We start from the raw sequence: 16,150 nt of genomic DNA on the forward strand, positions 1-16,150 counted from the left end.
AAAATACTTTATTTTTCAAATATATAATGGATTCTTCACCTCTCAATTATTTCTGTAATAATTTTCTTTTTATTAAAAGTAAATATATATATTTTAATACATTTCATCTTTTCTCAAATTAAAGACTACAGTATAATTGTGATTATCTTTAGTAACCAAAGTCTAAAGATTTAAACTTGATATGCAGAAAAATGCCATGTCAAGTCCATCATACCTGATTTGTTGCTGAGGTTCAACTAATGTATTGGTTTGTTCCAGAATCCAGAGGCCACTCCAAGCTTTAACACAGAGTGAAACCCCTAGGTTGGCCTTGGTTGCCTGAGAAACCTCTGGATGGGGATGACTGGTTTTGCTCTGCATGGCACAGTCCTCCCCAGGCTAACAACTGTTCTCTGGGAACAGTGGACTGAGGTATATACTGTGTTCAGGTATTTGTTTGGGGAGGCAGGTAGGGAGGACCCTATTTTTTATGTCATATTTCTATTGGTAATCATTTCTCTATAAAAATAAAGAGCAAGTGGTTTGCTCCGGGTCCTTGATACCAACATTTTGCCCACAGTTATCTCTCTCAGTGATACTAAGACCAACAAAAAAGAACACAGGGCTGAATTCATTGTGAACACAAGTATTAGAAGTGACTGGCAACTGTGATATGTAGCAGAAACTGGGACTTGACTTTGGGAAAAGTCTCTCAGGCTTGATTTGCTCAAAGCAGCCTATAGAGAGCTAGAATTTGGATACACTGTTTTGGATCTATGCGTTTACTTTTCTCCATTGTCCACTGACTTTAATTTTTATACTAAAAAATAAGGTGAGGGAAAAAGTCTCCAACTTTATCACAGAATCTCCATAAAACCTGAGGGCATGCTCAAGCTTCCCATCAGAGTGTCCATTATAAACTCAAAAGTAAATAACTGAAATAAATAATGGGTAGCTAATGAGAGGTTTTTTTTTAAGGTAGTAAAATAACATGACCTCAGTGATTTCTTAGCATAATGCTGATCTCAAATGTGGGTAAAAACCCATTTAGAAGGAAGGTTTGGAATCTTACATAAAAATCAGAATATAACATGCATCAACACAGAAAATTCTTAAATACAAAAAATTCAAGTGACCATATCCTTACTGATATTAATACAAATTAAATTACAATGAACATTTTAGTACAAAATGCAGTTCATTTCTAGTTAACACATTGAAATAACTGATACTCAAATTCTAACGACTATAGCACAGATGTCTGAAGAGATTCACATATGTACATGTGCTTCAAAGTAGAATTTGGCTTTGGGCTAGTAAATTTATTCTAATGCACAGTATTTATGACTCTTAATTTTGGTTGTTTTTACTAAGAAGTTAGGAGAAAACAAACATTTCTGACACTTGGATCAATCAGAAAATAGCTAAGAGTTATTTGTATATTTAGTAAGAAACTATTCTAAAGCTTTTGTTTTACTTACCTATTTGTCTAAATAAAAAGCTCTTGGGTGGTACCGTGTTTCCCCAAAAATAAGACCTATGTGGACAATCAGCTCTAATGCGTCTTTTGGAGCAAAAACTAATATAAGACCCAGTATCGTATCGTATCGTATCGTACCGTACCGTACCGTACCGTACCGTACCGTACCGTATCGTATCGTATCGACCGGGTCTTATAGTAAAATAAGACCAGGTCTTATTTAATTTTTGCTCCAAAAGACGCATTAGAGCTGATCATCTGGCTAGGTCTTATTTTTGGGAAACACAGTAATCTACTGTTCTAATTAAAGGAAAATATTATAACCCTTTCTCCAATTCCTATTTCAACTGGAAGAGTCACATCATTATTTTTTTTAAGGTTTCTTCTGTATTTCATATTTTTAGAAATGTCAGCAATATTACTTTACATAAAATACAAAGCAACATTAAAAGTATTCATTTAGTACTGGCATTCAGATTTTGAAGATATACCTTTATGATGAAATAACAGTCAAAAAACAAAATGTTCAGAGGAACTGTCAGAGTAACTAGCTATTTAAAAATCAGATTTATGACCCTTTATAAAAAATGTTAAAGCTATGCAGGTTTACACCAATGTGCTCCTAGATTGGAGAATAACGTACTGTACCGAAAAACTGAGACCTCATCATGGGTCTTCTTAACTTGACTCCAGACAACTTTAAAAGCCAAAATATCTACACCATATGCTGTTCTCAGGGTCAGTACTATGGGATGTCTTGTAAAAAGATATTTTGGTATTATCGCTAACAAAAACACCTTGGACTGGATCCAAGATGCACATGTGTTATAAATAAATTCTGCTTTATGGTAAGATATGTTTAAAGTACAATTTAACAAATTTACCATAAAGTGTACCTAAGTAAATAATAATAAACTACTCCTTTAAAGTAAAAAATCTGATGCTGCTGAAGAAATATCCAGTTCCTAATACCACAGTTTAACATGGCTGATTTGATATCATTCCCTTAGTCCTGTGGAAATTTCTTGATCTTTTAACATCTTATAATAGTGACTTGGCACTAGTTTAGGTCTACAAAAACATAATTGTCACAAGTCACACAAAAACACGGTAACTAGCACAAATTTCTGCACCGCTTTAAATAACAACTATAATGCATAATGCTGCAGAGAATCCAAAGCAGCACTCTAAATGCTGGATATTATTGAATGATGGTAAATCAGAATTATTTTCTAAAAAGTGGTACTAATGTTAATTTCAAGTAGAACATAACATGAAATTACTTCATGAAATATAGTCTCACTCTATGCTCTCTTGACAATACTCCCAACAGAAAGCTTCCAGTCTATTTGCTGTTTCTTGGCTGATGAGGCATTCATCCTTTAATTCCCTGATTGTCTTCCTCAATGATTTTTGGAAACGTTTTTCTCGGTCTAAAACATTCTGCAGACTTTTCTTGGTATCTTCTAGCTCGCTGATCACATGATCTAATTTATGCTTAAGTTTCTTTGGGCTGTCCATTACACTGTAGCTATGTTCCTAAAAACATAAATACCAAGTTAGTAAACCAGACAGACAGGTAGTTAACTAAAAGCTTAGACAAGTAGTTAACTAAAAGCTTATAAATAGACCTCGGCTGTTTCTGCATGTACTTTGCTTAGAGAAAATCTTTAAGTTGGTGATCTAAGAGGTTTAAAGAACATAGGAAAAGGATGGGGGTGGAAGCAGTATTTCAGGTGCTCGGGCCTCTTTCTTTTGTCTAAGGCTAGGCACATGTGAGCAGTGCAGAATCCTGTAGAGGGAAGCACTTCTCATTTGGAGGTTGGTATCTGCTTATGAACACCATGACACTCACAATGCCTATATACACAGCTTTTAGTCCCTAAGTGTGGGGTTGCTAAGTTTTGGTTTCACCTATCAAACAAACTTAAATTGTTAAACTAGTGACTGAGTTACTTTATTTTGAGGAATAGTTGATTTTATGAGAGAAAACAGGAAAGGAACATTGGCTCAGGTCCTCAGGCTGGGTGCTATGGATTTAGAGAGGACTCTGGCTTTGGATGTTTAAAGAGATCATTTAAGTTCTTTCAATATTTATTATGGTTATGATTATGCTTGCTGGGTATACATTTTTTCACTTGAAAATAGGGAAACTAACACTGACATATCCTATAAAGGTACTATAAAGTACTTTTGAAAAGCTGTTATTTAATACTGAAATTGGTGAAGAGGACTTTTGCTTCCAGCCAAAATGAAATAACAGAGACTGGACTGATTCCTATCTAAAAAAATCCAACACACGGCCAAAGGCATACAAAAAGTTTTGAAGATAATGGATATCAGGCGAGGAAGGCAGCAATTGTGAAGAGATGGGAAACAAAGAAATGACCCTATGATCGCCCTGGCTTACTGCTTTGAGAGAGTTTCTAGGCCTCAGTGGAAGGAGGGGAACCCAGATCTTCAGAGGCGTCCCCTACAGCATTCCTCTGAGTAAGATCAGAGCATGTGTGTGGGGAACTGCTCAAGGCTGAGGAAAGAACGACCAGAAAAGATTAGGAGTGCCCTGTACTCACAGGGCATAGCCACTACTTCCACCAGCCAGACTAGAAAGCTTCAAGATTCAAGGGGCATTGAGTAGAGGACACAAAAGGGTCTTGCCTCAGGAGTGGAGAACAACAAGCCCTAAACTGAGCACTGCCCTAGGCCTGCCCAACAAAGCAAAATCTGAAAGGATCAAATAACTTAATGGCACACAGAACAAAGCTCAAGAATATAGGATACAAAAATATCCAGCATCCAGAAAAGTAAAATCCACAAATTGTGGCACACAAAACTTACCAGGCATGTAAAGAAACGGAAACATGAGGCATAATGTGAGATAAACCAACCAATAGAAACCAACCTAGAACTGATGCAAATGTTAGAATTAGTAGACAAGGGAATTAAGAAAGTTATGAAAACTGTATTCTCTATGCTCAAAAAGTTAAGTAGAGACATGAAAGATACAAAAAAGAATCAAACAGAACATCTAGAGATAAAAATTACAGTGTGTGAGGTAAAAAATACATTGGAGGGAATTAATGGCAGATTAGACATTTCAAAAGAAAAGATTACTGAAGGTGAAGATACAACAATAGGAACTGTCAATAATGGACAAAGAAAGAAACGGGAATATTAAAAAAATAAATAAGCATAGCATCAATGAGTGGTGGCACAATTTCAGACAGCCTAAGATACATGTAATTAGAATCCCCAAAGGAGAAGGAAGAAAAGTTGGGATAGAAATAAATATTTTAAGAAATCACAGCCAATATTTTTCCAAGTTTGATGAAAACAATAAACCCATAGATAAAGAAGTTCAACAAATCCCAAGCACAAGAAACGTGAAGAAAACTAAACTAAGGCACATCATAATCAAATTATTCAAAATCACTGGAAAAGAAAAGTTCTTAAAAGCAAAGAAAAAACAAATGATAGGTACAGAGGATAAAGATAAGTATGACAGTAGATTTTTCATTAAAAACAATGCTTGCGAAAATACAGTGAAGTAACATCTTTAAAGAATTAAAATCAACAAACAAACAAACCCCCAAACTATCAACCTAAAATTTGATATCTAGTGAAAATATCTTTTTAAAAAAAGGGATAAGTAAAATATCACTAAATGCTGATATTAAAAAGGAAGAAGCCTCAAGTCAATACTTCAATTTCCATCTTAAAAAACTAGAAAGATGAGCAAATTTTACTGAAATAAGTAAAAGGAAATAATAACGATTCATAGAAATGGGTGAAGCAGAAAACAAAAACAACAACAAAAAAAGTGAGAAAATCAATGAAAGCTAGTTCTTTGTCAAGATGAATAAAATTTATAAATCTCTAGGCAGACTGATCAGCAATAGAAGAGAACAGAAACAAATTATTAATATCAGAAGTAAGAGAGATATCCCTACAGATTCTCTAGGTATTAAAAGGATAATAAGGAAATATTATGAACAATTTTAAGCTAATAAACATCACAACTGAGATGAAATGGATAAATCCCTTGGAAAATAAACTGCCAAGAAAAACATTCCCACAAAGAAAACTCTGGACCTACATAGCTTTGTTGGGGAATTCTACCAAATATTTATAGAAGAAATAATTTCAATTCTATATTAGCTTTTCCAGAAAATCAAAAAAGGAGGCAATATGTTTTACTTGTTCTCTGAAGTCAGCATTATGCTGATACTGAAACCAGACAAAAACATTAAAAGGAGAGAAAAGTACTGACCAATATCACCCTTGAACAAGAAAAGATTCTAAACAAAATTTTAACAAATCTAATCCAACAATATACAAAAGGGATAATACATAATTAAGAAGTAGGGTTTATTCCAGGAATGCAAAGCTTGTTTAACATTGAAAAATCAATTGATGTAATCATATTAACAAGCTAAAAAAGAAAAATGATACGATCTCTCAATAGATACAAAACAGCATTTGACAAAAACTAACATTCTGTTCTGATAAAAACTCTCAGCAAACCAGGAATAGAAGGGCACTTCCTTAACCTAACAAAGGGCATTCACAAAAACCTACAGTTAACATCATATTTAATATCATATTAATGTCCTTAATGGTGAAAGACTGATACTTTTCTCCTAAAATCAGGATCAGGGCATGGACATTAGCTCTCAGTGCTTCTATTCAGCATAGCCCTAGAGGTTCAAGACAGTGCAATAAAGCAAGAAAAAGAAATGAAAGGCCGGCCCCGTGGCTCAGGCGGTTAGAGCTCCGGGGTCCTAACTCCGAAGGCTGCCGGTTCAATTCCCACATGGACCAGTAGGCTCTCAACCACAAGGCTGCCAGTTCAATTCCTCGACTCCCACAAGGGATGGTGAGCAGCGCCCCCTGCAACTATGATTAAACACAGCACCTTGAGTTGAGCTGCCGCTGAGTTCCCAGATGGCTCAGTTGGTTGGAGCGTGTCCTCTCAACCACAAGGTTGCCAGTTTGACTCCCGCAAGGGATGGTGGGCTGCATCCCCTGCAACTAGCAATGGCAACTGGACCTGGAGCTGAGCTGTGCCCTCCACAACTAAGATTGAAAGCACAACAACTTGATTTGGGAAAAAAGTCCTGGAAGTACACACTGTTCCCCAATAAAGTCCTGTTCCCCTTCCCCCAATAAAATCTTTTTAAAAAAAAAAAAGAAATGAAAGGTATTCATACTGGAAAGGAAGAAGTAAAAAACTTTTTAATGACAGACAACATGATTATCTATGTAGAAAATCTGACAGTCTTTACAAAAAAAGCTTTGATCATTATTAATATGTGAGGTTAGCAAGTTTGCCAGATACAAGATCAAAATATAAAAATCAACTGTATTTCCAAATACTAGCAGTACGTAAAACAATACCATTTATAATAGCACCCAAACATATAAAATACTTAGGGATAAATCAGTGAAAGAACAATACACTGAAAGCTACAAAACATCTCTAAGAGAAGTTAAAGACCTAAATAAATGAAGAGATATAATGAGTTCATGGTTTGAAAGACTTAAAATAGTTTTATTGAGATGGCAATTTTTCCTATATGAATCTGTAGATTCAAAACAATCCCATCAAAATTATAGCAGTCATTTTTGTAGAAATTTAGAAAGTGATTCTAAAATTCATATAAAAATGCAAAGGACCTATAATATCCAAAACAACTTTGAAAAAGAACAAAGTTGAAAGACTAACACTACCTGATTTTAAGAATTATTATAAAGCCATAATAATCAAGATAGTAAAACAGATCTGTATTCTAGGCCTGGTTCTAACACGAACAGGCAATGAGATGAATAAATAAATGCAAGCTTGAATATTCCGTATGTGTATGACTGTTTTTTTTTTTAAAAAAAAATCTAAAGACATAACTATTTTTTAAATTAGGTATTTCCATGCTGAAAATATATGGGTGGTAGATGAGGGTGAACAGGATCAAATATATGATGATGGAAGAACTGACTCTGGGTGGGGAACACACAATATGATATATAGGTGATGTATTACAGAAAGGTACATCTGAAACCTGTGCGACTTTACTAACCATTGTTACTCCAATAAACTTTAATTAAAAAAGAAAATATAGTATCTAAAGGGAGGAATTAATTATTGCTTTTTCTTGGTTCAAATATCCTTGTGAAAGCATTCTTTGAACTAAAATGTAACCAAAGGATTAACTACCTCTATATTATTGAATTATAATGTAAGCAATATTATTTTGGATATTATGTATTTTAAAAAATCTCACACATCTCAACACCTAGCTTTTCAATAAAATTTTGAAAGGTTTAATACTAATGGAGAGGACAAATTCATCTTTAGAATATCAACATTAGCACAGTAAGTAATTTTACTTACAAAAATGAACTGGGATTGAAATTCTTCAGTACGCGAGGAAGCACCACCAGTTTGGTGATTGTGGTTTGTGACTGGAAGGGAGTTGAGGGTGAAGTTTTTCCTACAATGAAGCTTTTCACTTTTCCCCTGTTAAGAATAGTTAATAACAATTATTATAGATACTTCTGCCCTGTCTTAAATTTTTATCCCTTCTTAACTTTGTGTAGTAAAATTAATACATTTCTTTTCATGGAAACTATTTTTAAAAGTCAGTAAATTTTAAATTGCTCTGAGATTACTCTAAAGGAACTTCCCCCAAGTTATTCTAAAGTTCACCTGGAAACACAAATTTTCCTAAAAAAGAAGAGTGATAATGAGGGAAGATATGCCCTTCCGCGTATTAAAAACATATTACACAGTAACAATAGTAAAAATAGTTTGTTACTCTCCTAGACAGAAAAATCTAGAAATAGGTCAAGTAGGTAAAAGCCTTTAGGATAAAAAAAAAAGGCATTCTAAATAAGTGGAGAAAGTCTATAAATCATGTAAAAATAAACTAATTAAGAAAAACAGTTATACATAATAAAACATGATGAAATTGTATGTACTAAAAATTTATGTAAAGATGAAAACCATGAGGAACTAGAATAAAATACAGGAAATATTTATATAATCTTAAGGTGGGGAAGGCTGAAGTTAGACAACACAAGAGAAAATTAGAATTGACTACTTAAAAAAGTACGAATGAAAAAACAACAAACCAACCCCATTAATTAGAACTAAAGACAAACAACAGAAAGTAACTGTAACAGAGGTGGCAGTTAAATGATTCATATCCTCAATATATAGTATTGCTACAAAATAGCTTAGAAAAAGCTGAAAATAAGAGGAACCTGAATAAGTAACACACAAAAAAAGAAATATAAATGGCTAAGAAACACATGAAAAAAATGTAGAAACTCACTAAGATTCAAAGATGAATTAGAACAGTAAGATGTCATTTTTGCCTATCAATTTTAGCAAAGGTTAAAAACACAACTAATACTGAGGATTAGGGTAAACAGACATTTGTATGCATTGTTAGTAGGGGGTAGATTGGTACAAGCTTTGTGATAGGTCTTTGGGAGATCTGTATCAGAAGCAAAAGACTTAAAAATGTATATAATTTTTGATCCAAAAAGTTTATTTCCAGGAATTTAGTTCGAGGAAATAGGGTACAAAGATTCAGCTACAATAATGTTCATTATAGTACTGTTTAAAATTGTGAGAGATGATAACATACATATACAATAGTGAGGGCTGAGTACATAAAACTGTTGTTCACATAGGATCAACTGCTATATAGTCATCTAAAATGTTCTATTTACACCGCCAAGCACTACCGAGTATCCCTGAAAATAAGACCTAGCTGGACAATCAGCTCTAATGCATCTTTTGGAGCAAAAATTAATATAAAACCCGGTATTATATTATATTATTATATTAAAGACTCGGTCTTATTTTACTATAATATGATATATGTAATGTATTACAGAAAGGTACACCTGAAACCTGTGCAACTTTACTAACCATGTCAGTAAACACAATACTTATTTTACTATAAGACCGGGTCTTTAATATAATATAATAATAATATATTATTATTAATATATTTTAATTTTTGCTCCAAAAGATGCATTAGAGCTGATCATCCGGCTAGGTCTTATTTTCGGGGAAACATGGTATCAAGGATATTGAACCAGAGAAATTTATATGCTGATGGTGGGGCTATAAATTGGCAAGACACTTTGGAAAATTAGGGCAATATCTTCACCTGAACATACACATCCCTAGAACCCAGCAACTCCACTTCTAACAGAAGTGTACTATACTCTGCAGAAATGTGTACGTAAGTGCATCAAGACAGACAAAAATGTTCATAGTTGCACCATTCACAATAGCCCCAAAGTGAAAGCAACCCAAATGTTCACCAACAGCAGAATGGAGAAATTATAGTTTAATTATACAATGGAATATTGTATTCCATAGAAATAGTGCAAGGAAAATAAATGTACTACTATCAGATCCTACAACATGGATGAATCACACAAACAACATGTTGAGCTAAAGAAGCAAGAATACATACTGTATGGTTCCACTTATATAACTGACAGTGATAGAAGTCAGGTAAGCAGTTCTCTTTGGGGGTGTAGTGGTTGGGAAAGAGCATGAGGGAGGCTTCTGGGGCCTCCCTGTATATCTCGGTATGAGGGGAGTTACATGAGTGTATTCACTTGGTAAAAATTCACTGGTCTATGTACACATGATGTGTACACTTGTCCATATATATATATCATACGTCACTGTAAAATTTAGTTTAAAAAAATCATGTTCTCTATAGTATTCTCTTAAAAAATGTGATTCATGGATCTGCAACACAATTATGTGGGTGCTTGTTAAGTGCAGACTCCTAGACTCTAACCCAAGCTTACTGAATCAAACTCTGAACAAGGGGCACAGGATCCTGCATTTAAACAAGCTCCCTGGATAAGTCTTATGTAGGCTAAAGTTTGAAAGCCATTATTGTGAAAAAATATTTAACATGGTGGTTAAGAGTGGATTTGTCTGGGTTCAAATCTAGCCTCTGCCATTTAATAGCTGTGTAACCTGGGGAAAGGTATTCTGCTCTCTGGGCCTCAGTTTCCTCAAATGGTGAAATGAGAATACTACTAGCATTTATCTCATATGATTGTTGTGAGGACTAAATTAGTGAATATATACGTAAAGTGCTTAGAATAGTGCCTGGCACATAGTAAGCACTATATGAATGTCAAAAAAAAAAAAAAAAAAGGGAGAGAAGCAAATTAAAAAAAAGGATAAACATACAGTGTAATTCTATTTTTGTAAGACTATATAAATACCTATATATGAATTTATATACAAACATACACATGCATATGACTGGAAAGAGACACACACATCAGAGTGTTAACAGTATTATCTCTGTGATTATTGTTCATTTTTATTTTATTTTCCTTTTATCTAATTCCCTATAATGAAACATTTCTTTATTAGGAAATAATTTTTGAAAGTTAGTAACTTATGGTTTATTTGATTTACTAGGCCCACATTTATTAAGGTCCTCTTAATGTTACAGATACATAACACCTTACTATAGGACAAAAACCCTTTAGAGCAAATTGTACAAGATATCGTATAGTTATTAATATGGAAGAAAGTGAGGCAGTCTCTACTTGCTAACTCAGGTACTGCAATAGGAACAACTTCAGAAAGTGACCAAGACTATATGGGAGCAGGTACACTTCTGGACTATTTCCCTTGTTTCCAGCTGTCAGGAAGGAGATACCTTTCAATGGAGATTCATTACTATTGTGGGAACCCACAGGTTCTCCCTGAAGGTTCCACATTGGAATCAGTCAGTCTATAGTATCTGGAAGCAAATACACTTTGGGTATGTGAAGTCAAGAGAGGTCCTAAGGGTGAGGCAGCCAACCTACGGCACTAATCACTGAGAAAAAACATAGAATTCAACTAGAGTTTACTTATACAACCCTTTTATTTCCTTTTTTCTGATCTCTTCTATCCTTTCTTTCTCCTGTTCTTGTCTCTTGGTTTTCTTCCTTTCAGTCCGTTCTAGGCTTTAAGCGTGAATGTATGTGGCTCTAAAAGTGGACTTTGGTCATGTTAGAGGTGCTGCTCTTCACTTTTGTTCCAGGGCGAGGAGGATTGCCCACTTGGAACTTCACTTCAACCCTCTATGTACCTCCATTTTTTAGACATAACTCTTGAGTTATACCAACTCATAAAGTGAGTCCACTCCACCAAACCTTAGTAATGTACAAATATTTCTGAGTGGATACTGGTAAAATACTCTTACATATTACAAAAGCTGAAGTAGCAGTTTACAAATTTAAAAACAAAGAAAGGGCTTTAAATGAATAAGGAAACAATAAAAAACGTTAGCAAGTGTGGTAAAGCTTCTTCAATTTTACCATAAAGAATGAGTAATGATGGTAAGCAGTATCTCATAAACAAACCTGTAAATGAGATGGGGAATCAAAGATAGAAGGTATGACTCCAGGTTTCAGTTTAATATTTGGAGCACTTTTGTCAAAATCTGTCTTCTTAAAGTGCCTTGAACACAACACATCTCCTTTCTTAGGCTCCCAAATGCCTGAAGAATTCACATCAAGTCTTTTCATTGCTAATACCCATTTTCTTTTGATGTTTTCATCTGTGGGGAATCTAGTAAAAAAATTACAAAAAGTATTTTAAAATTAAACACTATAGATATTATACTTGAATTAAGGCTGTGACTGAATTGATCCCTTAACTAGTTTGCTGTTACTCTTGGGAAATGGACTATTCAGGAAATCATCAAGATTCATGCTTTAATAAGTTTCAGTTTTAATCGATTTTTCTACCAATCATGCTGCAGACATAAGGCCCTCAGTAAATTTTTCTCATCAAGAAGAAAAGTTGCAAAGGATACTTAACACCTTATAGTAAGATCCACAACTGAAGGTTTTTCTTTATCCATAAGTGATAAAGAATATCACTGGGGCCTTTTCCTATCTGAAGTGATATCCAGAATTTATCTCAGATGAACAGAGCCCCTTGTATTTTCATTCTTCTGTCAGCATTAGAAAATTGCTTAGTACAGCATTTAATACACTACAGGTCTATAAATGCTTAGTGAATGAATGCAGAGAATACCTGCAGACTTGCAGTTCTGGAGATCAGAACTGTTTTGAGATCTTGTGACCAATAACCGTATCTTTTCCAAATTTTTTAAGCTGATTCAAATCCTTTCCGGAATAAGGTAGGGTACACAAACTAACTTTTTATTTCCTCATACCTAGCAAAGTAGTAAGTATATTTTCGCTAGCACATAGCATAATGCCTGGCACAAAAGCAGCAAAAAAATCCCTTTAGCAAATGAATTATTATTAAATCTTATTGCTCCTTCTTTCCTGTGTTGTCAGAAGCATGGCTAAAATAGTATATCAGGATCAACTTGATTTATCTGCATTAAAGCAAAAGAAACGTTGGTTTCAACTTGTAGTTTGTATTTTCTCTCTTACAACCTAGGCTTGACCTATTCTAAACAGAAAGGACTACATTTGGGCAAAGATCCTTCCTTCGTTTAGATTGTAAACTACATGTAAACAACACTGAATTTCTTTGAAGGTATGTTAAAATGCAAAGTAATATTAACAAATGTGAGTTTGATGATATTTTTGTTAACCAGCCTCTGATACCTTGGCAGGTATCTTAAACTTCTAAACTAAATTATAAAAGGTGTAAAGGTATCACTGTAACTTCAAATTTAACTAAAAATGTTATTTAAAATAACCTGGGAACTACTAAAATTCAAAACTGAAGATTGAAGTAGAACTGTCTTTTGCTTTTTATAATAGTCAAAAGTACTTGGCTTAACTACAGCAAAATCTTACACGTGAAATGTCAGTCCTTTTAACTTGGAATTTGGCAAACAGCGAGAAGCACATCCAATGGCCGAGCAACATTTCACCATGATTTTAGCAACTCATAACAGAACTGAAAGAAAATTAAAATGGTCAGAGTTAGTAACTTCAAAGCTAAGGGGTACATATTTACCTTTCCCAGTACGTTTTAGGTAATGTGAAATCATGTTAGAAAGCCAAATACAAATATTTTCTTCCAACACCTGCAGCTTTGCTCATAAAATTTTCCAGGGATTTGGATCTTTAATAAGGCAAGTCATATTTAGCTTTGCACTCTGCGCGTTTGCCTTTAAATTTGTAGACTTGTACATTTCCCTTCCATGGCTTCTTAAAATGACCACGGTTCTCTCTGTCACATGGCTTTTGCATAATAAGCATACTAACTCACCTTTCAGCTCAAATGTTGCTTCCCCAGGGAAACCTTCCTGACACCAGATTGTCAGATCCCCTCTAGGTAATAGCTCTAGTAGAACACACACTTCTCCTTCCTAGCATTTCTCAAAGTTGTAATCTTACATTTATTTTAGAAGTTCTCTAATTAATGTCTTTCTCTTCCACCAGTCTGTGAGTTCATGATGGCACGGTGGAGCGTGTGTTTTTCCTCACTTTTTGTCCCTACGGCTTAGCTGGTGACTGGCATATAGTAAATGTAATACCTATTTTGAAGGAATGAGGGGCAAGTAATGGGGAAGGGGACAAGAGGAAGCAGTTCCAAGCTCCGGTGAGCGCCTGGGCGACCAGCAGTAGCAGCGCGCGGGAGCAAAGATCTGCTCTTAGCCCAGAGGCCCGGCCGAGCTCCGCCCCTTTCTCCAGGCTCCGGGCCTCCGCCGGGAGAGAGGGAGGGGCCGCCCTGTCACAGGTGCGGATGCGGCCGGAGAGGGTCCCTTCCCCGGGGCTGCCGGGCGTCTCCGCGCCGCTGCCATCCTCCTCGCCCCGAACCACGCCCAGGGGTTGGGCGGGTAGCTATTGCGGGGGAAAAGAAGAGGCAACCTAAGAGTTATTACCGTTAGCAGCGAAGGAAGAGACTAACGTCGACGACAGAGATTGCATCTCCCTTCGCTTCCGCCCTGTCGCCCCGGGAACCGGAAATCCGCCTGCCCCGGGTCACGTGCTTAGCCGCCATATTGGCCCTGGTGGCTGCTGCAGCCGGGAGGGGCTGTGCTAGAGCGGCACTGCTTCTCGGCGTAGTTTTTATCCTGGGAGAAGGGTCGTTGGAGTGTGAGGGGAGGTGGAAGAGATGGCGGCTTTGGTGCGGGAAGATGGCGCCCGAGGCCAAAAGAAAGGGCGGCGGGGCTGCGAGCATTATGACAGAGGATGTCTCCTGAAGGTGACGACTTCACTGGGCTCTTCCTCTTCGAGCTTCCGCTGGGCCGGGCTGGGGGTGAGGTGGGAAGAGTGGTTAGGTTTGGGCTTAAATTTGAGGCTAAGCTGTTTATTAGGATACCTTTTCCACCTTGAACCTGGTTCCTGCTGTAGAGAACGCTTTTGGCAAGGCGTCCACAGGACTTACCTTTCCTCCTGGTTTGTACTTTGCAAGCACAACCCTTGTTTGGGAAGAGCCTGGGCTTGCCCATCGGCCACTTTATCAATGGGCATATTTATTTAGTCTTTTGCTGCTGGAAGTAGACTGAGGCAGCCGCAGGCTTGTGCTGGCTTTTCCCCAAGATCCCTTCCAGGTGTGTGATGAAATAATTAAAGAGGGATAAGGAAGTGGAGACTCAGAATACGATTTCAGCTCCTGTAATAAATAAGTTTGACAGCTTGCCAGCTTCTTTTAAGAGTCAATCAGTTTGCTTAAACCTGTCAAGGAGAAAATGTACGTGTGAAACAGACAATCATGTAATTGTCACTAAATAGGAAATTATGGGTAGAACAGTGCCTAGTATGCGTATATTGTCACTTTTGCTGTTTACTTTGAGAAAAATTCCAGGTCAATCTAGAATTTTTAAAATTTGGCGCCCATCCAAGTCAGTTACCTGATTTTTCGTGCAAAAAGCAGTTAAAAGATTTTGCTTAGAAAATTTGAGCTTTGGAGTCCCACTGGGCTACACCCAAATCTTAGTTAGCTCTGTACCTTAATAACTCATTGCTTTTGAGCAAACTACCCTTTAAGTGCCCCACAGATAAAATACGGGTAATAGAAGTTCCTGTTTCATAAGAATATATGCGGCCTTTAAGGACAACCTAAAGCCTTTTCTGTAGGCCTTGGTTTGGGTAACATTCCTCCACTGCACTCAATGAAGCTTTTTTAGTATATGTGCTGCCCAAGCGAGCACCCGATGAAGCCTTTTTAAAGTTGGACATTTACGAAGTGTCACATAAGGAATTGAATGACCCTTATGATTCCATTTCCACTGAGATGTTCTGTTACTCTTTCAAACTTGAGATGTAAAACAGAAATCAACATGTTGGCCCTCTTTTCAACTCCCAAGAAACCACACAGATATTGTATCGTTTCACAGCACAGAGATACTGGGTTTGAGTATCAAGTGCTTTTTTGTCCTTCCTCTCTGACTTCTTTAAATACCAGAGGGCAAGTGAAGAGTTCTGAAGAGGAAGTAATCAACAAAATCAAATGCTGCTGTTTGAGTAAGATAAGAACTAAAAATTGACCTTTAAATTTGACGAGGAGGTAACAGGTGATCTTGAGAAGTTTCTGTGGAGAAATTAGGACAAAACCTGATTGGATGGATTTAAGAGAGAATAGGAGTAGTGGGATGGGAAATAACCTTTATCGACAATTTTTGGAGTTATGCTGTAAAAGCAAAAATATGAGGTTACTGGAAGATATGGGGTCATGGGATTTTTTTCCCTTTAAGATGGGAGGTTTGCAGCACG

General features: G+C 36.2%; 2 protein-coding genes across 7 annotated transcripts in view; one reads left to right on the forward strand and one right to left on the reverse strand.

Moving 5' to 3' along the window:
- Nucleotides 1–14,398, reverse strand: THAP6 (THAP domain containing 6). Of its 5 annotated transcripts, none has more exons than XM_074324452.1 (5): nt 13,969–14,126; nt 13,283–13,385; nt 11,864–12,071; nt 7,848–7,973; nt 1–2,998 (listed from the first exon to the last, which is right to left on the reverse strand). In XM_074324452.1, the coding sequence occupies exons 2-5, from the start codon at nt 13,360–13,362 to the stop codon at nt 2,759–2,761; spliced, it is 654 nt and encodes a 217-aa protein (XP_074180553.1). In that variant the 5' UTR covers nt 13,363–13,385; nt 13,969–14,126; the 3' UTR covers nt 1–2,758. The 5 variants fall into 5 exon arrangements, with proteins under 5 accessions (XP_074180553.1, XP_074180552.1, XP_019576256.1 ...); XM_074324451.1 differs by lacking the exon at nt 13,969–14,126 and adding an exon at nt 13,701–13,920; XM_019720689.2 differs by lacking the exon at nt 13,969–14,126 and adding an exon at nt 14,317–14,398 and having other exon boundaries at nt 2–2,998.
- RCHY1 (ring finger and CHY zinc finger domain containing 1) overlaps nt 14,149–16,150 on the forward strand; it is a 23,216-nt gene continuing 21,214 nt past the window's right edge. The window contains exon 1 of one of the 2 annotated variants that reach the window (XM_019720670.2): nt 14,149–14,639. In XM_019720670.2, the coding sequence (XP_019576229.1) occupies nt 14,550–14,639 (90 nt within the window). In that variant the 5' untranslated portion in view covers nt 14,149–14,549. The remainder of the gene's footprint in view (nt 14,640–16,150) is intronic. The other variant, XM_019720678.2, reaches the window with a different exon arrangement.

This window comes from Rhinolophus sinicus, linkage group LG02 (assembly GCF_036562045.2).
Source record: "Rhinolophus sinicus isolate RSC01 linkage group LG02, ASM3656204v1, whole genome shotgun sequence".
NCBI classification, from domain to species: Eukaryota; Metazoa; Chordata; class Mammalia; order Chiroptera; family Rhinolophidae; genus Rhinolophus; species Rhinolophus sinicus.

Bases quoted from the DNA above. Each gene is read 5' to 3' on its own strand.
- THAP6 (XM_074324452.1), bottom strand. From the start codon at position 13,362: ATGGTGAAATGTTGCTCGGCCATTGGATGTGCTTCTCGCTGTTTGCCA. The intron at 12,072-13,282 runs GTAAGATTTTGC...TTTTTTTACTAG, and splicing joins AAAGGACTGACATTTCACGT to ATTCCCCACAGATGAAAACA. The intron at 7,974-11,863 runs GTTTGTTTATGA...TATTCTTAACAG, and splicing joins ATTCCCCATCTCATTTACAG to GGGAAAAGTGAAAAGCTTCA.